The sequence below is a fragment of the Coffea arabica genome, chromosome 5e (genome assembly GCF_036785885.1).
Source record: "Coffea arabica cultivar ET-39 chromosome 5e, Coffea Arabica ET-39 HiFi, whole genome shotgun sequence".
NCBI lineage: Eukaryota > Viridiplantae > Streptophyta > Magnoliopsida > Gentianales > Rubiaceae > Coffea > Coffea arabica.
Genome location: NC_092318.1, coordinates 53,810,758 through 53,834,349, shown reverse-complemented (window position 1 = coordinate 53,834,349; position 23,592 = coordinate 53,810,758). Strand labels below are relative to the sequence as shown.

The 23,592-nt window shown below is 35.8% G+C and overlaps 3 protein-coding genes and 1 non-coding gene across 8 annotated transcripts; 3 read left to right on the top strand and 1 right to left on the bottom strand.

The window, feature by feature from the left end:
• The first annotated feature begins 2,234 nt into the window (after positions 1-2,234).
• LOC113689726 (uncharacterized) lies at positions 2,235-5,757 on the top strand. Of its 2 annotated transcripts, none has more exons than XM_027207480.2 (9): positions 2,235-2,561; positions 2,678-2,863; positions 3,461-3,590; positions 3,778-3,858; positions 3,993-4,192; positions 4,438-4,533; positions 4,665-4,758; positions 4,875-4,991; positions 5,392-5,757. In XM_027207480.2, exons 1-9 carry the CDS (start codon positions 2,382-2,384, stop codon positions 5,493-5,495), a joined length of 1,188 nt encoding a protein of 395 aa, XP_027063281.1. In that variant the 5' UTR covers positions 2,235-2,381; the 3' UTR covers positions 5,496-5,757. The 2 variants fall into 2 exon arrangements, with proteins under 2 accessions (XP_027063281.1, XP_027063282.1); XM_027207481.2 differs by having other exon boundaries at positions 2,425-2,561; positions 2,682-2,863.
• Positions 5,758-7,190: 1,433 nt separating this feature from the next.
• LOC113743424 (serine/threonine-protein kinase D6PK-like) lies at positions 7,191-12,134 on the top strand. Of its 4 annotated transcripts, none has more exons than XM_072049384.1 (3): positions 7,191-7,503; positions 8,441-9,470; positions 11,026-12,134. In XM_072049384.1, exons 2-3 carry the CDS (start codon positions 8,521-8,523, stop codon positions 11,897-11,899), a joined length of 1,824 nt encoding a protein of 607 aa, XP_071905485.1. In that variant the 5' UTR covers positions 7,191-7,503; positions 8,441-8,520; the 3' UTR covers positions 11,900-12,134. The 4 variants fall into 4 exon arrangements, with proteins under 4 accessions (XP_071905485.1, XP_027127223.1, XP_071905484.1 ...); XM_027271422.2 differs by having other exon boundaries at positions 7,194-7,503; positions 8,397-9,470; XM_072049383.1 differs by lacking the exon at positions 7,191-7,503 and adding an exon at positions 7,668-7,817 and having other exon boundaries at positions 8,397-9,470.
• Positions 12,135-12,481: 347 nt separating this feature from the next.
• On the bottom strand, positions 12,482-12,554 carry TRNAF-GAA (transfer RNA phenylalanine (anticodon GAA)). Its single transcript has one exon. It is a non-coding gene; the product is annotated as a tRNA-Phe (tRNA).
• A 5,352-nt stretch (positions 12,555-17,906) lies between these two features.
• LOC113688281 (phosphatidylinositol/phosphatidylcholine transfer protein SFH9-like) lies at positions 17,907-22,658 on the top strand. The gene is made up of 11 exons (XM_027206070.2): positions 17,907-18,239; positions 18,340-18,368; positions 18,934-19,017; positions 19,120-19,173; positions 19,774-19,851; positions 20,051-20,104; positions 20,196-20,255; positions 20,486-20,581; positions 21,101-21,202; positions 21,326-21,406; positions 22,077-22,658. Exons 1-11 carry the CDS (start codon positions 18,185-18,187, stop codon positions 22,395-22,397), a joined length of 1,014 nt encoding a protein of 337 aa, XP_027061871.1. The 5' UTR covers positions 17,907-18,184; the 3' UTR covers positions 22,398-22,658.
• The last annotated feature ends 934 nt before the right edge of the window (positions 22,659-23,592 follow it).

Here is a 23,592-nt window from a genome sequence, read left to right as displayed (position 1 = left end):
AGTAGAATTAAAAGGAAAAATATTACCTCAAAGATGTCAAACAATATATGTTTGTGTTTAGTGGTTGCTCAACAGCAGGTACTTGTATTTTGCGATAATTCAAATATTAGCCATAAGAAATTGAAATAAGTTTTGGGTCAGAAATTTACCTCAGAAGTTACTTGAAGAAATACGGGCAGAATTTTGGCAGAATCTTGTGTTTCACTTTTGTTCAAGGTAGAGCCTCCGTTTTCACCTTTTGCTCAAAAGTAGAGACTCGTGCTGATAACGTGTTATAAAACTAATCAAATAAGCTACTATAATATCAAGTGAAATATTGGAGAAAGAAGTAGAGAAATGGAGAGTGATATTCTTATATTCCAATAAGATACCAAAGTCCTCACAAAGGGTGTCAATGTACCTCTATATATAGGTACTACAAGATTAAAGGTACATCAATTCTATTAAACACCCACTACTACAAGAATATGAAGAAACCTATGAAACGGTTTCTCCACTACATGAATAGATTTATGGATTGTAACTTCTATACATAATGTATCCATAAATCAAGAATTAATTCTTTTGGGAATACAAAGGGACATCCATACTTTTAATTGTTTCATAATAATATTCTCTATCTAATGATTTTCTATTTCTCCTTTCTCCCTTTTGAATGACTTTCACTTCTTCTTCATACTCCTCATATAATATAATTCATTTTTTATATTGATTTGATTTAAAAATAAATATTGTCATTTTCATATCTAACATTTTTAGCTAATTAAATCATAGGTTCTATTTCTTTTTTGGATAAAAAGATATAAGGGCAAAATTGTCAAATTTAACTTATTAAATATTCAGTTATAAATGTTTATCAAACAGTATAAATAAGTTTAGCACTAAAATTCAGACATTCATATATTTCTTTTTAATGCTTAAAATTCAGCAAATTAATTATTTTAATATTTAAATTTCAAAATTCAGACTTCAGAATTCAGATTCAATTTTATCAAACGGAACCTTAGAGTGTTTCGTTATTAGTGTTTTCCATTTATTAGTCTTTCGTTAATATGGTTCATTCGAAAAATCTGACTACTAGGAACAGCAGTCAACACATAATATATAGTCTCACCGCACTGTGACATCTGACGAGCATTCAATTCCTGTACGTCCCTACCGTACGCCCCAAACAAAAGTAAAGTAAAGAAAACTCGCGTGCCTACAATTTTCTGGATGATAGTTTTCCGTCTTTATTTTTAAAATGATAATTTCGCTTTTCTTACAAAATCAAGTAAATAAATTTTGATCGTAATCTAAATTTTTAACCATCTTTTATTCTGAATTCATCATATAACACAAACATGATCATTTTTTTAGAGACAAAAAGATTACATGTTATATGTAATTAAAAAAATAACTTGATTGATATTCATTTTTTGCCCTAAAATGGTAGGATCTCACACAAATTATATTCATTTTTTCTTAAAAAATAAGATTGCACTGGTTTTTATCACTGAAAAGGTGAGATCTAACTTTTTTTTTGTATAAAAATATGACTGCATGTTGGTCATATGGTAATTTTTAGATTAAAAAGTGGTCCGAAACTTAAATTAAGACAAATTTGCTAATTTGAATTTGTAAAGGACGTAAAATTAATATTTTAAAAGTGAAGGATGAAAAAATTAATTTGACAAAATGTGAAAGATATTTTAAATGATTTTCTCAAAATTGAAACTGCTGAAAAACCAAACTAGAGGAAAGCCGTTTAAGGTTTTTTTTTTCTTGAAAATAAAAGTTGTTTAATTAGTTATATGTGAAAAGGACATATTCTAGTAGAAACTTAATCACAATATAAAAGAGATTTCACAGTCAATTAAGACCACTGTGTTTGTGTTAGTATAAACTTAAGCTACACCATTATTTGTGTGTTATTATAAATCTTCAATGCTCGGTTATTCTTAGCAAAAATCAAGGACCACTAACACTAGTCAAATTTTGATTGTACTTCCAAAATTACCTTTTTTTTTATTCTCTTGAAACGATTGTTCGATTCATGACAAAAAAGAGTTTATTGTAGAAAAATTAATTTAGACAGAAGGTCCTGAGAAATACATAACAAGTTCAGACGGAAAATTTTTCCTGATTGCCAATAAAAGAAAGTCGTGTTGGCCAGCAGCGGTTTCAGTTGCACTTGCACAGAAACGATCCAAATCCCATGAGTTGGACAAAATTAGTTCCCGAGCAGTACTACTTGGTCTAAAACCCTAAAGCCCTAAACCCTTTGCAGTATTCCAACGAAAATCTCCCAATCATTCTTCTTCTTCTTCTACTCAATCTGCCAAATTGACTGCTGAAGAAAAGAGAATCCCTCCCATTTTTTTGAGCTTGCAATATTTCGCATGACGTCCTCTGAATCGAACACAGAAGTTGATAGTAGCTGGAGTGGGAGTGAATATGAGAAAGAGCGAACTCCAAAGATTCCAGTTTGGGATTTGCCGGATGTCCCCAAAGGGAATCTGCCATCCCATCTTCAGCTTCAGAGAACCCGTGTTGTCTGCAATAAAGAAGCCCCAACTCATGTAGTACTCTGTACATTTAGTAATATATTATTGTTGATTATCTGATTAATTAGGAGATTTCTCCATCTTTTTTTAAAAAGGAAAAAAATTTGATTGGTTTTTTATGGGTTTTGAAGACAGAGAATATACAATATTCGGGTGCATATGCGGCCATGGGAGTTGATAACAGCTTACGGCTTGATGACTTCAGAAAGAATTTAAGAGTGGAAGTTGTTAGACTTACGGAGGATGATATCGAGTTTGATTTGATTGGTATTGATGCTTCACTTGCCAACGCTTTTCGCAGAATTCTCATAGCTGAGGTAAGTTCTATAAAGTTTTCTTCTTTTTTTTTTTCCCGAAGTTCCTATTCAGACAAGATGGGATGATATGTTCTCTAGGCGTTGTTCAATTTATTACTTGCTTACATTTGTTGGCTGGAATTGGTGCTTTGAGTTTAGATGATTGAAGCCTGAATCTTCTAGTGAAATCCCTTTTGGGATAATCAATCTGTTTGCGTATCTGAGAAATTAGGGGTTAGCTTTGCCGAACTTTTGTGAAGCTGGTAGTTTTGATTTTTAATAGCTACCTGAGGTTTGTAACAGCTACTTAAGATGACATTTTTGGGCATGATGGAGAGAAGGGAGGAAAAAAAAGATACAGAAGAGATGAACAATGGGTAGCATTCATTATAATTTAACAGTTGTTGGCTGTAATAGTTGCTATTCTTTTTAGGCCTTTGTGAAATGAAATGTAAAGCAACATCTTTTCCTGCTTAAGATGAAATCATAATCAATACCGAAATATACAGGCTGTTGCTCGTTTTCGTGGGTCAAAATAATTAAGCATGCATTACACGGTTGTCTTGAAGGTGAATCTGCCCTTACATTTCTTCCCTTGATCTTTGGTTTCTATTGCAGCTTCCAACGATAGCTATTGAAAAGGTGCTTATTGCTAACAACACATCTGTCATTCAAGATGAGGTGCTTGCCCACAGACTGGGTCTTATACCACTCCAGGTTGACCCAAGGCTGTTTGAGTATATTTCAGGTCTTATATCTGCATTGTTGTTTGTTTGCATTTGTACAGTAATCCATCCTGAATGCAAGGGGAAAAAAATGTATTAAGATAGAGGAAAACCATTTACCGCCTGCCGCTCCCCCTCCCCCCCTTCCTACCAAAAAAATCGAACTCCTTTGGCATTTTGCTGATGCAAGTCATTTTCGGTGCTTTCCAGAAAATGATATCCCAAATGAGAAGAACACCATTGTCTTCAAACTCCATGCTCGGTGTGAAAAAGGTGGTCCAAGGAGTACAGGTAATATTCATGCAGTCTAATCTTCTAGATTAATCTTTTAGTTTTTCTTTTCTTTTTTCAAGTCAATTTATCTGGAAAATGCATGGCTTTGAGATGCTACTTCTGGGTCTATCATCCTTGTCACTATTTTGCAGTTAAATCAGATGAGCTGAAGTGGTTACCAAATGGGAGTGAATTTCTACTGGCCACAGAAAATTCAGCTTCAAATACAGCATCAAAACAAAAAACTTATACTTCTTTTAGTTCGAGCCAAGACTCTCTACCAGAATTTTCCAACAATCCTATTGCGCCCAAGTATCCGGATATTATTATTGCAAAACTTGGACCTGGCCAGGTAAGGAAGGCTTTGGTTTTGCACTTGTATATGCTATTGATTTGCTGTTGATGCAAGGTATTCATTATTGGATCTGTTCATTTTCAGTCAGGCTGTTTAACTTAAACCATGATATTATTGATTCTGGTTTATGAACAAGGTCGAAAGCAGCTTTATACTTTGCAATGAAAACTTGAGAATTGATTTTGCATGATCTGAGAAATTTGGCTTCCTTCTTATTGAAATCTTAATGCTGGCTTTTATAGGAAATTGAGCTAGAAGCACATGCTGTCAAAGGCATGGGTAAGACCCATGCAAAGTGGTCCCCAGTGGCAACTGCTTGGTATAGGATGCTCCCTGAGGTACTTCAAAACGTTTGTTTATTTCATTCATTTCTCTTTTCTTTAGCAGGAGTTGTACCTTTGTATTCATACCTCAAAACGTCAATTTGTATTAGAACATGTATTCATAGTTCTTAGTTCTTGATTTGTAGGTAGTGTTGTTGCAAGAAGTTAAAGGGGTCAAAGCAGAAGAACTAGTGAACAAATGTCCTGTTAAAGTCTTTGACATTGAAGACATTGGAAAAGGTTAGTTGACCTGCAGCAAGTTGATGAACATGCAGTATTCTTGACTGCATGCAGTATTCTTTCTGAAATAAGCAGATTTAATTGAAAATTTTTATTCATGTATGATTGCCGCGTAGGTGGCAAAAGGGCAAATGTGGCGCGACCACGAAGTTGCACACTTTGTAGAGAATGTATAAGAGGAGATGGATGGGAGAAGTTTGTGGCTCTGCGACGTGTGAAGGATCATTTCATCTGTAAGTAAATTGTTAGTTGTGCTGTTAAAGCTAAAGTGCAATATCAACCCTGGAAGCCTGACTTCTGAAGTAACAGCTTCAAACCCTTTATTTGAAATGACTGAAGAGCAAAAGTATTTATGAAATATGATTCTTTATCAATGTTCCCGGATTTTTCTTCTGGCACAAAAAGATGTGCTTTTGTCTTTTCCTGGCACTTCATTAGAGTAATAAATTGTCTAAAACCCTGTGCTCTTAAATGTTCGAATATTAAGATTGACCAGTAAAAACCGTTCCTAAATAATCTTCAAATGCAGAAATTTATGTTTTTAAGTTTTATGAGTAGAATTAATTTACATAATTTGTACGTGACAATCTGTATGCAAATCCTTATTGATTTGTTAATTAATTTTTTTGGTAGTTACCGTAGAGTCAACCGGAGCACTGCCTCCTGAAGTGTTGTTTACTGAAGCTGTGAAGATCTTGGAGGACAAATGTGAACGGGTGATTACCGAGCTCTCATAGTTTGTTGAAAGCCAATCTCCTGTTGCTGGGAAGATAAGGATGTTGATTTATGTTTCTCATTATTCAGATATTGCAAGACCCCTTCTCCCTCCCTCCTCCCCCAAAAACAACAACAAAAAAAAAAAGGAGAAGAAGAAAGAAAGGAAGAAGAATCTGATTTGCCATCTGAGTATATGGGGAAGAAATACGATTGTACTGTACTTCAGCAAACACACATATTTCTTCCTGTTGAATGAGAAAAGAATAATATCATTTCAGTTTTTGCGCATGAGAGAACAGTAGTGTTTTAGCTACTCAATAGTCTTATGAATGAATACCAAAACAGGAGGGTGGTGACATTCTTCCTAGCGCAAATCATTGGAGTAGACTTGCTTTGATGAGGCTTCTTGCTCATCATCTTTGGTTTTATGCTTTCTGTCTGACAAGAAAGGTTTTGCGCTGCAAAATCTGTTCGCAAAACCTGTAATTGATTTTTGTAAAGTCACGCCGTAATTGTATGGGGTTGAATGTAGTAACAGATAATTACCTATTGCCTTGATTTAAGGGCGTCTTGAAGTTCCTTTAGAATCATTTCATGTGTCACACTGCCCAATTTTTGTTGGCAAATGTGCCATACTAACTTACTTACTTACTGTTTTTTTTATTATTATTTCCAATATTAATTACCGTTATCTTGCTGCTTTTGACAGTTCATTAGCTGACATACTGTCCTGTACCGAAATGCCCCAACTCTTTTAACTTTCTATTATGGTTGATTACGTGTTTTGAGGCCTTTTTTTACCACACACGACAAGTTTTTACGTACGCTGAAGTTTCGATTTTTCAATCAACGTTCTGAGTTAATGCAAAACAAGTTGAACTACAGAAATATCAATAACAAAAAAAAAATCGTAATAATTTTGTTTACATGAAAAATTAAACTTGTGTTGGATTTATTTTTCCATATACTAAATGTGTTTGGTGAATCAAGAACTGGTGGTTGGGAAACAAGAATTACAGTTGCAAATATATACACATGTGCTTCAATGGTCTTGCTGCAAATGTTTTCCCTTTTATGAATGAATGTACGTACCAAAGGCATTTTTATTTTACGTCTGAGTAAAAATTTAGGGAGCCCTTAACTATATTCCCGTTGTCTCCTTATTCAAATTTTTTTTTTTTAAAAAAAGGGATTTTTATGTCTAAAAAATGAACTTATTATTGTCAGACTCAGACCATGTGGAGGATAGAATGAAATTGGCCTGGACAATAATTAATGCTTTCTTAATAAATTGTTGGTTTAATTACTAGTAATTATTAGTAGAGTAATAGCGCTAGTCTATATGATAGTACCCTACACAGTAGCCCAACTCAGCCAAGATGAAGATGCGCTGATTTGAGCTGGAGTCAGTGGGGGACCACATTATGATATGCACTGATGCTGGCAAGTAAGGACATAAGAGGTCATTACCCAAGTAAATCATGCCTCAAATGGGGAAATGAAGAAAAAATTCGAAAGTGGGCCCCGAGCATGAGGGACAGGTTGGAGCCTGTGGAGGCCCATATGTTGATTCAGAGCCTAGTGTTTGGGACAAAATACAATGAAATAATTGAACATGAAAAGCTTCACTTTAGCTTTGTGTCTTTGACCCCCCATCACCATGTTCTCACTTCCTCTCTCTCTCTCTCACACACACACACACATTTCTAATGTGTGCATTGGTAATTTGGACCGAAAGAAAAATATAATAGTAATATATTAGTAGAGCAGACAGCAGAGAGACTGAATGAAAAATACACCTCACACAGTTTTACCAAATACCAAACTCAACTTTCTACAATCTCAAAGGCCTAAGCTTTCTTTTCTTTTCATTTCTTTTTCAATCTCTCTCCACGCATTTTAGGCAGGAGGAAGAAGGGTCGCTCTCTCTTTTATCTTTCTCAACAGTGATTGCTCTTTCTCCACCATTGCTAATCGTTAAAGTAAGGGGCAAGAAAAACCCTAAAGTTGGGATCTTTGTGACTTCAGGTATCTTTTTTGGACTTCTTTTTCATTACTTTTGAACTGTTCCAGTGTGATTTGCTTGGTGGATTTGCTTCTCTATGTTCTCAACTTTGTTTTCTTTTTTTTTTTTTATTTTCCCTTTTTTTAACCATCTGGGACTTTGTGGGGTTTTTGGATTTTTCTTGGTAGGGTTCTCTTTCAAAGAGGTGGGTCTTTGTTCAAGATCTGTGTGCTTTTTTCTTTGACCATTTTCTTGTTTTTTTTTATTTCTCTTTGTATAGCTTCATTATTTCGTTCTTATCCTTTGCTTTGTGGTGGCTGATGACTCAGGAGAGCTGGTAAGGAACCCCCATTTTAATGTAGGAGATTAATCACACTTTCTTCAAATTTGGTTTTAGTAAAAGCATTCGACTTTGCTTTTTAAGGTTTAGCTTTTTTCAGCTCAAGAAAAGGATGGCCTTTGGAGGTAGATAGATGACCATGTTGTACTTAGATTGGGATATTTTCTTGTTAGAAATGTTCTTTCTTATCCCTTTTCAGCATTGATCTGCACTTGCATGTAATTTAACTGGCATGCAACTTTTGATCATATCTGGTAACATGTCGTTTGCTCACTACTTTTCAACTTCTTTTGTGTTTTGATTGAGTTTGGACTGTTTGTTGAATTTATTTATGTCCTGTTATCTGTTTACGTTTGCAGAATGCAATTAATTGCTCAGAGATCAGCTCCTTAGGATCCATATTATCAAATTTTTGCTGATTTTGTGTTGACAATATTATTTTAATCTTTTCGCTATGGTTAAGGGGAGAAGCTCAACTCTGAAAAAATTAATTGCTAGCGTTCTTCATGTTTGTCTCAGAAAAGTTAAGATCTATATTTACTTTTTCTTTTTCCAATTTTGGTATATATCTTGCAGCTGTTGATGGAGAGTGAGATGATAAGCTTTGATTTTGATAACAGAGGGGGTCATGTGCTGAACCTGGGGGCCAAGTGATGGGTCTGTTTAGTTCGATCAATTTAAGAAGTCTGTACTCCTTTCAATGGCCTCGAGATCTGGTACTAAGGGTTCCTTGGATAAGCAGAACAAAGCATTTGGAATTGAAACATTAGAAGGAATTTCCCGAAAGCCTTCACCTTTGCTAGCCTCAAAGACAAGCAAATCAGGTACTGCTTCAGTTGCTCAAGAAGTTCCACCCAAGCAGCTTAATATAGAAACAACAGCGAACAAGAAGTTGCATAATGCTGGCCAGAATGGGTTACTAGATAGTTTAGCTGGTAAACTAGATACGAGCTTGCGTTTGGGAAACACTAAGCAAACACAAGCAAGCTTGAGTCCTCCAGCTACTGAAACAAAGGGCTCGGTTGAGAACATAGCTGATCAGGAAAAGAAAACATCTGAACGTGGAACAGTCAAGGATGGAGTGAGTTCTGCTAAAGTGAGTGATGGAGCCAGTAGTCTTGCAAAAACAAGTGGAAGTGCCAAAATTAGTGATCGAGCTGATTTTGTTGAGAGTGGCAAGAGCAGCATTTGTAGGGGTAGCACTAGTAGTAATGTAAGTGATGAAAGTACTTGTAGCAGCTTGAGCAGTAGCATTAATAAGCCTCATAAAGCAAATGACTCGAGATGGGAAGCCATCCAAGCTGTCCGATCAAAGGAAGGGGTCTTAGATTTGAGGCATTTCAGATTGCTAAAGAAGTTGGGTTGTGGTGATATTGGAAGTGTTTATCTCTCGGAGTTGTGCGGTACAAAGTGTTATTTTGCCATGAAGGTTATGGATAAAGCATCACTAGCCAGCCGTAAGAAATTGCTTCGCGCTCAGACAGAAAGAGAAATATTGCAGTGTTTGGACCATCCTTTCCTTCCGACATTGTATACCCATTTTGAGACTGAAAAGTTTTCATGTTTGGTGATGGAGTTCTGTCCAGGTGGTGACTTGCACACACTTCGGCAGAGGCAACCAGGAAAGCATTTCCCAGAACAAGCTGTGAAGTATGCAACTTGACCCTCCTCATAGCGTTTAGTTGGTTGGCATATATACAATTATATGTCCTTTCAACTAAATGTGCTTGTTTTTTCTTTGGTTGACAGTGTATTTGGAAGTCTTTTGCTTGCATTCATTTGATATTTACCAGTTTTTGTGTGGTTTTAATTGGCTAATTACTTTCTACTGCGTTTGCTGGTGAAGAAAATCAGAAAATATCTTTTGATGGAATTGTTGAATACTTTTTTTCCTTTCTTCATTGGGTTGTGGATGTTAAGTTCCTGCAAAGGTCATACAAGGCTTGAAAGAGCGATTTTTAGAGAGCTTGAAATTTCTTTTGATGGTGACCAATGCCACATCACCTCATCACTTTCTATGCAATGTTGTTCCTGAGCATGAGTGGTTTCTTCTAGTTACTTTTTGCCGCGCCTTAGCTTCTATGTAAGACCTGATATGACAAATAATGACAGTGTGATTAACTGGCAATTCCTAACTATGAGTCCAATTGTTATTTGACTTGCGAAGTATCTTCTCAGTGTATTTAGCATGCTTGCATGGCACCCCAAAAAAGCATACTAGCACTGCTAAGCCCTTCCTAGTGTGTATGTGGTTGGAAAGTGGACTGGTGTAATCAAGCTTCGTTACAATATGACTTCCTGCAAGAAACCTGTTTGAAGATAATTTATAACTATAAGATTTCTAAGCCAGAGAACTTAAAAATTGCATTTCCCTTCATTCTTCAATATGTTGAAAAACAATAGTTTTAGTTAATTTCTAGCCAAGTAAATTGTCATGTTGAAAACTTCACTATGCATCTATGAGACCATTTTGGCTGTAGACGGGGGTTAAGTTTTCCGTGAAATATGGAGAAGCTTTTGTTGTGTGGGGAAAAAGCAGAATGATTTTTTTTTTTAAATGTTGAATTGATTAAAAGCATGTGAGGCGATTGAGATACAGTATGAAAACCTTTATAAAACCTGTTCACAAGTCTATATTTCCTTTTCATTATGGTTTGGCTAGATCTTTTTGTATGCTCAGATTATATCCCATATATATACCTTCTTTAAGTGGATGATGACAGATAATAGTTTGAGTAGGCAACGGTTAAGGCCAATCTTGTAATTTGGTGGAAAAAGAGGAAAGTTTTGGTTTAGCATTTTTTTAGCTAGGAACTCTTGTCATGACAATTTGTCTCCTGTCTTGCCTAGATAACAGATTATTACACAGTCCAAGTTGATCCTAGGTATCTGCTTCTTGTTCATCTTTTTTCCATGTTAGATATCCCATTTACTTGACTTTTTTGAATTCTGCTAATAATTTTGATGCTTGTCGTTATCCTGAAATTCTTTACATTTATGTTTTTAGTTTCTAAATATGGAACGTGCAATGGATAATGTCGTTTGGTTGATCTGAATGTTGAACATGTAAATCTTCGATGCTGAACTTGGTTACGCATGATTAGCTGTTACTTGGGTTGATTAAGACCTAATAGAATGGCATACTATTATTGTTTTTGGTTCCTCATTGCATTTGCATTAATCTTAGTCTTCTTCTGCCATGCAGGTTTTACGTTGCAGAAGTGCTCCTTGCTTTGGAGTATCTTCATATGCTTGGCATTGTTTACCGTGATCTCAAGCCAGAAAATGTTCTTGTAAGGGAAGATGGACACATAATGCTATCCGACTTTGACCTCTCGCTTCGCTGTACCGTCAGCCCGACACTTGTCAAATCATCATCCCTCGAAACTGAGCCTCTCCGGAAGAATCCTGTTTATTGTGTCCAACCTGCATGCATTGAGCCATCTTGTATCCAACCATCATGCGTGGTTCCCACAACATGTTTTACTCCTAGAATCTTTTCAAGTAAATCGAAGAAAGAAAGGAAACCGAAAAACGAAATTGGTAACCAAGTCAGCCCACTGCCAGAGCTCATTGCAGAGCCAACTGGAGCACGATCAATGTCATTTGTTGGAACCCACGAGTATCTAGCACCTGAAATCATCAAAGGAGAAGGGCACGGCAGTGCTGTGGACTGGTGGACCTTTGGAATTTTCCTTTACGAGTTATTGTTTGGTAAGACTCCCTTCAAGGGATCCGGGAATCGAGCGACCTTATTCAATGTTGTCGGGCAGCCCCTTCGATTTCCAGAGTCTCCTGTCGTCAGTTTTTCGGCTAGAGATCTTATAAGAGGGTTGCTAGTAAAAGAGCCACAACATAGGTTGGCATACAAACGTGGGGCAACTGAAATTAAGCAACATCCCTTCTTTGAAGGTGTAAATTGGGCTCTGATTCGCTGTGCAAGCCCTCCAGAGATCCCAAGGCCATTCGAGATTGAGAAGATTCCCGTCCCAACAGCATCAACCGGTGAAAAGCCTGCTCCTGGAGCTATGCCCTTTCAGCAAAATTCTGATAATTACCTCGAATTTGATTTCTTTTAATGGCTTTCAAAGCTGGTTGGCTATTTGTTTCCGCCAAGGGAAATACGTAGCACCTACCTGGACATAGCAAAGCTGTTGGAAGTCAGGGTTCTCTTATGTTGGAGAAGTTGTTGATCATATTATTGCTTGATGTTGTTAAAGAACAGTTCCATTTGTTGTATTGCAAATACTGAAAAGTGTTTTAACGCTTATCAGTCCATAATGTGAATTTTGACACTTAAAAATCTCTTTTTAATGATGTGAGCCTTCATGGAGCAACAACACGTACACCAACGTATTTGTCAGAAGCGAACATCATCTCCATTTTCAGGCACTCCTACCCTTCTTTCTTGGGGATGCTCCTTCCCTTGTTTGTAAAAATGCTTGTGGGCCATGAAGCGATCCCAATCAAGAGTCATTTAACTGCAATTTCGAGTTACTGAAGCATGTACTTTTACTCGCCCAATTTTTACCAAGTTGGATGTAGGCCGAAGGGTGGTGGTAACCTTGGCTGAAGGCAGAAGTTCCCATTATAGAATTCGAATAAATGTGTCCTTTTGCAAGGGGACAAAATACCACTACCCAGGGGGAAAAAAGGTAAAATGCGGTGAGCGTGGATCGAACACGCAACCTTCAGATCTTCAGTCTGACGCTCTCCCAACTGAGCTATCCCCGCATGTTTTGAAAAAGGACATAAATATCACACACCATTCTGCTCAATTTTTGAAAGAGCCCCTTAGCAGCGATTGTAATCAGCCATGGAAGATGACGTGCCATTCTCGACAATCCTTTTCCTTTTTTTTTTTTTTTCTTTCACTTAAAGAAATGACGGATAAAATTTAAGAAGCAAAAAAAGAAAAGGAAATTTGGGTTCAAAACAAAACTTCCAACTTCTGAAATTTCAGTATTAACTACTGGGCTAAATTCTCGAGGATGCCAATAGCATATTCCAGTACAAAAATGCTGGTTGGGATGATGATAAGATGCAGCCTCCACATATAAAGACTATAGTCCACACTTAAAATGTTCTTTACCACTTTATATTTAGTACTCCTTGTAGTCATGATGAAATTTGGGGTATCCTCCTTTCCATTCATTGGTCGACATATCGTTCTCATTCTTTTCTAAAGTTTATATTATGACTTATGAGAGAGCCGGACGGACAGATAATTCACATATACAACGACAGACATACGCGTAGGACATAATATAGAATAGAGCTGGAGAAAGTCTCTCAATCTCTTCAATAATCCAATGTGGTAGTAACATTTAGTGCTGGTGGAATTGTGGTCCTTGCATTTCCTTCCTCCACCTCCTCCTTGCTGCGCTTCTATTTCTTTCGGCTGTCATCTTCCATGTCCTCAAATGGAAAGATTTGCATTATTTATTGGCTTTTTACTTACCAAAAATTCAGTAACATATTTAAGTGGGGAGCAAATATTGGGCTGCTCGGATGTTCGTTGTTTTGTGACTTCTCTTTTGTCCCAAGCACAATTATCAACCACAAACTGTCCAGCATGGTCTTTGCATTAAGCTACAGATATGGTCCTCACTCACGTCCATGGAAATTCATCTTTTCACAAACGGCAACGAGAGAGATAAAAATTGAACCTAGTTGATCTTGGTAGCAAATCTTTCCCATATGGCCAGGCTTGATGCAGGAGAAATTTTTCTTTTTTAATGCTGAAAAAGGAACATATATGGTTCAAAAGGAGAAGGATTAGCTCACCTTCAAAACAAAAAAAAAAAAAAAAGAAAAGAAGGGAGAAGGACTGGCTTAGGATGTAGTTTTATCTGATTTTGGTACTTGATGTGAAAAATGTTTAATTGCCAACATCAACCGCGCGTCCAAATTTTTTCCCTATTTTCATAAAAATTATCGCATGAAACATAACCATTGGATATGATAAGGTTACAGACCACAGTACGTAGTCGGGCCTGAAAAGCAAAAGACAGGACAGGAGCATGCGTAATTGTGGATGCTTAGATTCTAAAGTGGATTCATAAGTTTTTGACTCCTGCACGCTATTACTACATTGGATTAGCTGGCTGCTTCGTGCGAGCTTCCACGTACATTGATTCATATTCTGAAGAGATTGGCATTATGTTCGAACAGTTTACCATGCATGCACGTTCCTTCTGAATATTTTACGACTGCTCTGTTTGTTTGTTCGTTCGGGTCAATTACGTTAGTTGAATTTTTTCATGTGTACTCCAAAAGAAGCAATGGTCAGAGGTCCATCGACCAAGATAAAGCACCATCAATACTTGAGAATTTGAAAGAGTGAGATTCTTTTCCTTTTTCTTGTTTTTAGCTCAATGCTTAAAGAATCCAACAATACGATCGGAAGCATCGATCGATGGATGAGTGGCAAGAGACTCAAGGGGTGCCGTCTTTCTGTGGAAAAGCGAAATGCAGCGAAAATAAAAGATGGCATCAATTCCGATAATGATATTGAATGAGACAAGTCAAAATGCTGCAGCATGCACTTACGTTTCTCTGTTTTCAGTTTTTTTTTTTTTTTTTCCTCCTTTGTGGTTTCTTTTTTGATGATAGGCAGAGTTTGGAATGGAATATGGAAGCGGATGGAAAACACGATACTATGGTACGGTGGAAAATCATCTTTTGATTATGTAGAGAATGAAGGAGAGGTTGCCGAACGATCCATAAAGAGTGAAGGACAAACCCAGATCGATTGACGAGATTGGCAATTTTTGAATGTGAATCTCAAGGACAAAACCCACTAGACGAGAGTGTAAGCGTGAGGTTTGAAGTTCGAACCTCCGACATATACTAGTATTAAAAGAAAAAAGTCTTGATTGAATTAGTAGGAATAATCATAGTGGTTAGGTGGCCTTTACCAACATATGAAGTTGGCTGTTTGTGAATGATGGCATATGTGGTCACATGGACATGTGCATATTTTGGTGGAAAAGGTCCCGCACGTATATTTTGATTGAGGGAATTTTATTTTTTTTTTGGTGCAACTGCTTTTTTGTTTTTACGATCTGTTTCAAGGGTGTTCTATTAAAATATTATATGAGATGTTATATTTTTAGAAATGTAAAATGGATTAAAGAAAGTAAATAAATACAAGAAAAGGCAAGGTAAGTAAGATTAAACAGGGCAAGTATATAAATACAACAGATGATAATAATTATTAATATATATATATAGATTCCCACTTATTTGACTACGAGAAATGATTTTTTTTTTTAATGGAACACACGTGATTATAGATTTTTTTTTTCAAATTAGTTACGTTTTTAAAAAAAAAAAAATTTTAACACCTGACTCCTTCTTGGTGAGCGCCAACCATGTAAGGAATGGCAGAAAAAATATAGGGGAAACTGTTGCCAAGTAGCTTCCCCTCCAAATTGGAAAAATAAAAAAAACTATAAGAAACTTCAAACTTCACCATTTAAAAATCGACCCCTAGGCGGCACTTGTATTACTAGCTTTCTCAAAGAAGGATATTAAATTGCTAATTCTCTCTTATTAGTTTTATCCTTTTCTTTTCCCTACACCTCGTTTACCACACTTTACAATTCAATGGCTTTAGCATGACAACTTTGAATTGAAATGGTATAAACTGGTGAAGCAGGAAAAAGGGAAACATTTCAAAAGCAGACTCTCGAGAGCAATTTCAAAACATTTCAAGGTTTACTCGACTTTTATTCCTGAAAACAAGAGCCAGTTCACAGGGGCAATTTGGCCCAACCATCTCAGAGCTTTGTCAAATTATTCTGTTCTTTGAACGCTAGTCAATATAATTATTACGTATAAAAGTCTGTCGTATATTCTCCGTTCTACCGAGCAGAAACGGAAAAGGTCAGTGCGCTGACAGCGAAAAGGGCAGGAAGCGCGTTACAGTAGCTGTAGCGCAACCACCTTTTCATATTTTTAATAATTTTTTTATCTCAAATATATCACATCACAAAAAATACTAAAATAATTATTTTAAATAATAATCTATCCAAACAAACCCAATAAAAGGTGTCGCCTATAGTTTGGCTTGACCTCTCTCTCGAGATTTTTCATGCTTGAAAATTAGACTGAAAATCAGACTTCACTCTAAGAGTAAGATTTAAGATTTAAGAAACGGAAAGAGAAAAAGAAATTTGATAAATCAAGCTATACATTCTCATACTTAAATTTAATATCCTATTTTTTGTATAATAAGAATATTTTTAAAATCTGTAAATATTTTCTCGTTTATTCGTTTCAAAATAATAATAGGAGGTTCGTGTAATTCAAATAAGATTCACGATTGAATATACAACATATAGACAAAATTTGATTTTTAAATTCAAATTCGAATTATGCGCCATGTATCTAATGGTGAAAGTATATATATTATCAGTGTACAGAAGATTAATCCTAATTTTATATGCAAACTTTGCATATACTGATGGATGATAGCCAGCCCTTGAGTGTGACATTTTAGCAACCTGTACGTCCTAAACTAATAATATATAATGTCTTAATCGAATTAGCCCTAAAGTTGGTTGAGGCCATGATTTAGTCGAATTATTTAAATAATGTCAAACCTATTTATCGTCAACTCTCACAAGCAGGGAAAAAAAAAACTAGGCCCTAAAAGTAAATGCACCGCTTTGTGTATTCCTATTTCTTTATTTTTTTCTGCATTTCATTTATATTTGGCCGTAATCAGCCGCATCATTTGTAGGCATCACCGACAATCGTCACAACTTCATTCTTCGTATGAGCCACATTGCTAAATACGACATACCTTATTATACGGTAGACGCCTTTATAAGTGGCTTGTACTTTTGCTCCTATTTTAGAAGAAAATTTTCATATCTCCACCATACCTTCATTTATTTCTTTTTTTGCATCAAATCCGTGATCATATTATACACTGCAAAGAATTTATACCCTCTCGAAATTTGGGGTTACAAATTTGATCAATCATACCTTTTATATCTTAGATGCAGCAAATCATATCTTTTTTTTTTATTACGTTTTCGGATTTACTTATCAAAGTACCTATAGAAGCATAAAAATAAAAGGAGTTCCTCTATGCAGAAGTGAGTCCGGTGTTATTATTAAATTTTTTCCTTTTTTCTTTGAGAAATATTATTTGCACTTCCATTTTTGTTAATTACACTTTCTTTGTCATTCCAATCATATAGATTTTATTTATTAGACTATTTGATTAAAAAAACGGTGGAAGTATAAATAACAAAAAATAAATTAATATTTTATCTTTTTTTCCCAGAAGGATATTATGATTTAGGGGTTGGTGGTAACTTTAATGATCTAATAATGAGCACACTAAACCTTGCCCACCACAAAGCCTATAAGGTTTGGTGGCGTAGGAGGTCAAGAGTTTAAATATTGTCTTCCATCAGTTGTCGCAATATGTGGTTTCTTAAAAAATTCATAGGGGTGCAGAGCGTACCCGTCTGGTTCAATGGTAGTTTAGTTCTCATCGAGCACTTTTATGTGTGCTTATTTAGGTTCTATTTCATGACCTAATTCATCTTTTAAATTTCTCATATTCAAATCTTAATAAAACATTTCATAATAACAATAAAATATATAAACTTATTTTTAATTAATTAAGTGACATTGAATTTTTTTGAATAAAACTTCCAAAATAATAAATGATAAACTATTCACTATTCATTTATCAAATGTATGACTTTGCACTTATTATTTAATGTGATGTGTCATATACTCAAATATATCATATTTATTCCTTAATAATTCAATCACTTAACGAATTTATATTTCAGATTTATATTTCAATTTCATCAAACATACCTTAGTGTCCTAAACAATAAAAAAAAAAACCAAATAAGAAACTTAGTGCTGAAATAAATTGACATAATCAAGCACATATTTTTTGGGTGATAACAACAAATTTGCTGCATAAATTAGTCAAATCTGTCGTACTGCTCAAAATAGTTGACCGGTATTGCAAGTCAAGCCAAAAAAAAAAAGAGAATTAAAGAAGAATACTACAAAATTTTGTGTAAATTTCAATTCATGCATCATACTTTAATGCCAACAGCATTAAAAAGCTGTATAGAAATGAGCAGAGAAGGCAGAGGCAGGCTCGTACTTCCACAAGGGCCACAACAATTCACCACAGACATTAATTGTCTGAAACCAATACCTCACCTCTAGAAAATTACCCACAAAAAAAGTTATTGCGCAAAATACAAATTAAGGATACTATACAAGGCTAGCAAGGAGAAAGGCCAGAAAATTCAAAACAAAAGTCTGAATCTACTCATTAAATTTTTTGAAGTGCAAGATTACCAGAAAAGCAGAAAATGGTGTTCATCACTGAAGAAAGTATCAAGGAATTTCAAACTCTGATGGAAGAAAGTCAGCTCCTTTACAATTTTTACACCCCATATTTCATTGACTTGATAGTCTTTCTTCCCTGGATCTGTTGTTTACACTTTCTTTTTCGCCTATTTTGCAGTTGCTGAGCCGCTCAAGAAGACTTTTCAGGTTAGCCCTTTAGCCCATTCGTAATTTTTTTGTATGGTTGTACACTTGAAAGTGTGAAAAGTGTGATTGATCTGTTGTAAAAGAGCAAACTTGATCTGGGTTTTTGCTGGAAATTTTTGTTCCTTGTTTTTGCCCCTTTTTATTTTTTTTTGGGGTTTTGTTTCCGTGTATATTTATTAATTCCTGTTGCTGGTGAATTTTTGGTCTCTGTGATGGTCAATGCCAAGTCAAAACTCCCTTTTATGTCATCCATTATCGGTTATGATGCAGCAATGCAACTCAATGCTGTTGTTGATTGCTTGAAGCTTTTAGTTTGTTGCTTGGGTATGTTTGCAATCAAGATTGAATTTTCCTGAAATGAAGCAAGCACCAGTAAGGGTTTCGTGACATCATGCATTAGGGCACAGATCAAGTAAACAAATAGGAAGTTAAATTGAAATATCTTGGTATGGTCTCTGCATGAGTGAATTTCTTAGATTATTGAGTTTAACCAGGAATGGTTAGTATAAGTCTCTGTGCAGAAAATTTATAATAATTATCTAATGTTTTTTTACCTTGACTGCAGAATGTGCATCAAGGATACCCATCTGGGACCCTCATCAGGTTTCTAAAAGCAAGGGATGGGAATGTCTCCAAAGCTCATAAAATGGTTTGATTTAATTTGAGTAGAATTTTGAAATAAATCGTTGCATTTGCCATGATATTTGTAGTTGTCATCTTTTCTCAATTTTTTTTTTTTTGTTTTTGGCAGCTTGTTGACAGTTTAAACTGGAGGATCCAAAATGAAATTGATGATATATTGACGGTGAGTTTGATCATCATGTCAAAATTTACTCATTTTCCAAGTTGTAGTGATGTAATATTGTTGCCTCTGATAATTTTATTAATATTGATTGGATCGATGATTGATTTGCGTTCAGTCTGCTTAAATGCATGAATTTTCTGTGTATACACCTTTTAAGGTTTTAAGATGAAGTGCAATAGTATAAAAAATAATCATTTTTTGGAAGATATAACATGCTGTACAAACAGATCAACATATGTTGTTGATGTGGTTATGATGCCTCCTTTTAGTGTTTGTCATTTCATGGAGGACAAGTGTAGTTATTTTTCCATTTCTGGCTGTGATTCAGTGTTACGGTATTGCAGACGACATATGGAGTTAATTGTCTTTTATGCTAAAAAAAGCTTAGAATCTCCTATGCTTAGCCTACTCATTGAAGATATTGCCCCATTAAGACTAGCATGAATTTCAACTTCCAAAATTTCTTAAACTATTATAGTTGCAGGTATTGCAATTGCATTACACTTTTAGGGGCTTTAGGATGTTAAATGAATCAAAGATTGAATTGGAAGTTGGCAGATGAAGTTCGTCCTTCCTAATAATATTATATGTTCTCTGCAGAAACCTATTATCCCCACTGATTTGTACAGAGGACTGAGAGATTCCTATCTTATGGGAATGTCAGGATACTCAAAGGAGGTAACATGATGTATGCTTATCCTGATTATTTTCATGTATTGCTGTTTTATAATGATGTTTATCAACTGTATATCTATTGCGTTAGATCACTTTTCCCTTAGCTCATTTTCAACAAATAGTGACTGCTTTTAGTGTTCCAACAGTGATGTTTTAGTTGACTCTCTGCTCATGGTTTTCTTGTTGCTTTTTAAATGTTTAGGGTCTTCCTGTCATTGCTATTGGTGTGGGGCTCAGCATGTTTGACAAAGCATCTGTAAGATACCATAGTTTTATCTTGATTAACAACTGTGTACTGTGGTATTATCTGCAAGTGAACTTGCTAAGTAGAACTGTTCCTTGTACAGATTCACTACTATATTCAGTCTCACATCCAAATGAATGAATATAGAGACCGTGTGATATTGGTATGTTTTGTTCTCTACATATAACTGATGGATTAGTCTTTCCTACGCTAACAGTGTATACAATGTCAGCCTTGGACGAATGATGACTATGTAAAATTTGAATTTAAAATCCAACTTTTGCACATGTCATGGATCCAATGCTGATAGTGTATACACTGTCAATGTATATGAAATTTACTCATAACTTATCTGGTGATTATCTATCAAACTAACCACTTATAGTGTTATAGCCTTCTGCAACAAAGAAATTTGGGCGACATATCAGCACTTGTATAAAGGTCTTGGACATGACTGGTTTGAAGCTTTCTGCATTGAACCACATCAAGGTATTTCAGATGATTGATTTTTGTGTTCAGAGCAGAAGTGTTCTGTTGTTATCTGTAGGAATCAGTGATGAATTAGCTTCCTTTGCCTGGTCAAAACGCTTTCCCACCCCGTTCTCCCCCTCACCCCCAACTCCCCCCCTCCAAAATAAAGAGTTATGGATTTTAGAACCTCTATTTGACTTCTTTTTAAATACAATTCTTTACCAGCAAAGTTCGTCACCCTAGATCCAGTATCTTCTGGCAGTAATCAGTACTTTTGTTTTTAACTTTGTTTAAGTGCAAGTCATGAACTAATGTAGCTTATACTTCATGAAGATTGCTGAACTTTTAGTAACTTGTGGTATTTTGTAACCTTCTACCACTATAATGTTGACTGTAACTTTCTTTTCATTTTCTTAATTTCAAGACATTGATGCATGCATTGTTTTGTCTTTTTATCTTTTTAATGGGAGAGATAATAACTCAATTCTGAAATTCCTTCTTGGGACTGATCTGTATTTGTGTTTTTTGTTTTGGCAGATAACGACTGTTCTATCTACAATAGATGACCAGAATTACCCAGAGAAGACAGACACTTATTTCATTGTAAATGCCCCATACATATTTTCAGCGTGTTGGAAGGTGAGCATGTGTATATTTATACTTGTTAATGTGTATAAAAACGATGTCAGAAAACATGGAGGAGAAAGGATAACTGAATGCTTGCATGGTAATGTTTCTTAAGAAAGTTTGTGTTGTTTACAGGTAGTGAGACCTCTTTTGCAAGAAAGAACAAGGAAGAAAGTTCAAGTGCTCTCAGGGAGTGGAAGAGATGAGTTATTGAAGGTGAGGCAGCCATTGGATGGTAAAGTTCATCTTGAGAATAATGTTGCTTTATACTGATATTAGCGATTGTCCAAAGCAGTCTTTGCTTTTATGGTTTGACTGTTTTTGCAACTAGCTTAGGAGTTTCCTCAACCAGACTTAAAGTTGATCTTTGCAACAACCAATCTTATGCTTTCCATTTTGTCTTGAATTTTCACTCATGCTACTGATTATTAATCAATTTCACTAAGAATGGTCCCTTTTCAATTTGGCCTAAGAGATAGTCCAAACGAAGTGAACATAATATGGTGTTGCTGAAGATGAATACCTGACGCCATAGATATCATTTGCATCTATATCCACTTGGACAGACACTTGAAAAGCAAAAGTTGCATATCAAATTCTGTCAACACTTGTATAAATAAGAAAAGTTGTGTGTAGATGGCTCTTAGAATGTTTAAGAGATCGCCTCTTGTTTACTACGGTTCAAGTTCCTGAGTTTGTTGATCGGGTGCTCTCCCTCATTCTGCGTGTTTCTCAAAAAGGCACACACACACACACTTCACTATAGGTCTAAGTGATGGCTTGATCACCTGGGTGGCGGGTGGATTAGGTACTCAAACTAATTGCAAATGTTTCGCATGTCTTGTTTGGTTAATAGAATGCTAACTCATTCATTACTCACTTGCAGATTATGGATTATGCATCTCTCCCACATTTTTGTAAAAAGGAAGGCTCTAGCTCATCTCGGTATTCTAGAAATGGAACATATGATGACTGTTTCTCCTTGGACCATAGTTTCCATGAACAGCTGTACAACTACACAAAGGAGCAAGCTAAGCTCCTAGAGGCTGATGCACTCATCAAACAGGGTTCATTCCATGTGGATTTCCCGGAGCCAGATCCAGAGGGTGCCAAGATTGCTCAAACTATAGAGACAGAGTTCCAGAGGCTTGGGAATCAAAATGGGGTTTCAAATTCATTACGTGGCATCAAGATCAATGCTGACTGAGCTGGAGATCATCTGGTAGTATAAATCTAAGGTGATTGCATTTTGGGACAGCTCTGAAGCGAGCAGATTTAATTATAGAAAACAGTTTTAAACGCCTGCACCATCTCATTCGCAGGTTCTGGATTAAGCTAAGCTAAGTCGCAAGTAGATAGTGCCAGTCTCTGGGTATATAATCCTACCATTATTCATAAACGTTGTAGAAATCCTGATCCAGTGTTCCAAAAGAATTCCAATTACATGGCAATACTGCTGATTCTGCCAGGCCTATGGTGCCTCATTCTCAGATTCTTATGCTGTTTACTTGTAATGGATCCAATCAACATCTAACCTGAATGCGCATGCACGGGACGCTAAAAGAGCACTTAAAATGGTGGATCTGCTGTTCTGCTTCGCCTGACGCCCTGTGAGTTATTGCGTTGTGCTGCTGAAGAAATCTTCAAATATGAAATGCCATAAAGGCGTAGATAAAAAAAGTAATCGTCGAGAAAGCAGTTGAAAATTCTTGATAAAGGTCGGTAATTTCTCAATAGGATGTTTTTTTTCCTTTTGTTTAAGTGGAAGGTCCCTATCACGTGTACTCCTTGTATACGTATCGTACCGCTTGTGGAATACTTGCCACTCAATTCATCGCTCGTTCCACAGAACCTGTTTAAATCCCGGGAGTCAAGATTGAAAAGTCAAAGGAGCTCCGAAGCGTAAGTAAGTCGTTGAAATGTAAGAACTTTTAAAATTGGAAGGATACATAACCTAAAAGTAGAATGAAACTTACGCTGAAAGTGAGTGTAAATTACAAAGAAAAAATGGAACCTCGTATTAAAACAAATCTTTGCCTTTGTTCCAATTTTTAACAAATTTTTACTTCGAAATGAAATACAGGCGACTCCAACCCATATTTTACAACCCACACCTGATTCTTATACTTTTGCCATGAAGAGGTCCAACTCGAGAACATATAATCTAGATTACTTTTCATATTCACGCCTTCAACGCAGTTGATTCGTAGAGTGTCCAGGTTTTACCACATCCCTATGTTTCTGCCCCAGTTGTTCGGCGCTACTTTGCAAGAATTGAACGAGTTGGAAGTCCGTGTGGACACAAGTATCTATCCTCTCTTTTCTTGCATCCGCTTTGCCTAATAGAATTTACTTGAATTGCCAAAAATAACATGCAATGATCAGCTCCTATCTTACATGAA

Coding starts and splice junctions, on each gene's coding strand:
- LOC113689726 (XM_027207480.2), top strand. CDS start 2,382: ATGACGTCCTCTGAATCGAACACAGAAGTTGATAGTAGCTGGAGTGGG. Junction 3,859..3,992: donor AGGTGGTCCAAGGAGTACAG/GTAATATTCATG, acceptor ACTATTTTGCAG/TTAAATCAGATGAGCTGAAG. Junction 4,193..4,437: donor CAAAACTTGGACCTGGCCAG/GTAAGGAAGGCT, acceptor TGGCTTTTATAG/GAAATTGAGCTAGAAGCACA.
- LOC113743424 (XM_072049384.1), top strand. CDS start 8,521: ATGGCCTCGAGATCTGGTACTAAGGGTTCCTTGGATAAGCAGAACAAA. Junction 9,471..11,025: donor TTCCCAGAACAAGCTGTGAA/GTATGCAACTTG, acceptor TCTGCCATGCAG/GTTTTACGTTGCAGAAGTGC.
- LOC113688281 (XM_027206070.2), top strand. CDS start 18,185: ATGGTGTTCATCACTGAAGAAAGTATCAAGGAATTTCAAACTCTGATG. Junction 18,369..18,933: donor CGCTCAAGAAGACTTTTCAG/GTTAGCCCTTTA, acceptor CCTTGACTGCAG/AATGTGCATCAAGGATACCC. Junction 21,203..21,325: donor TATTTTCAGCGTGTTGGAAG/GTGAGCATGTGT, acceptor TGTTGTTTACAG/GTAGTGAGACCTCTTTTGCA.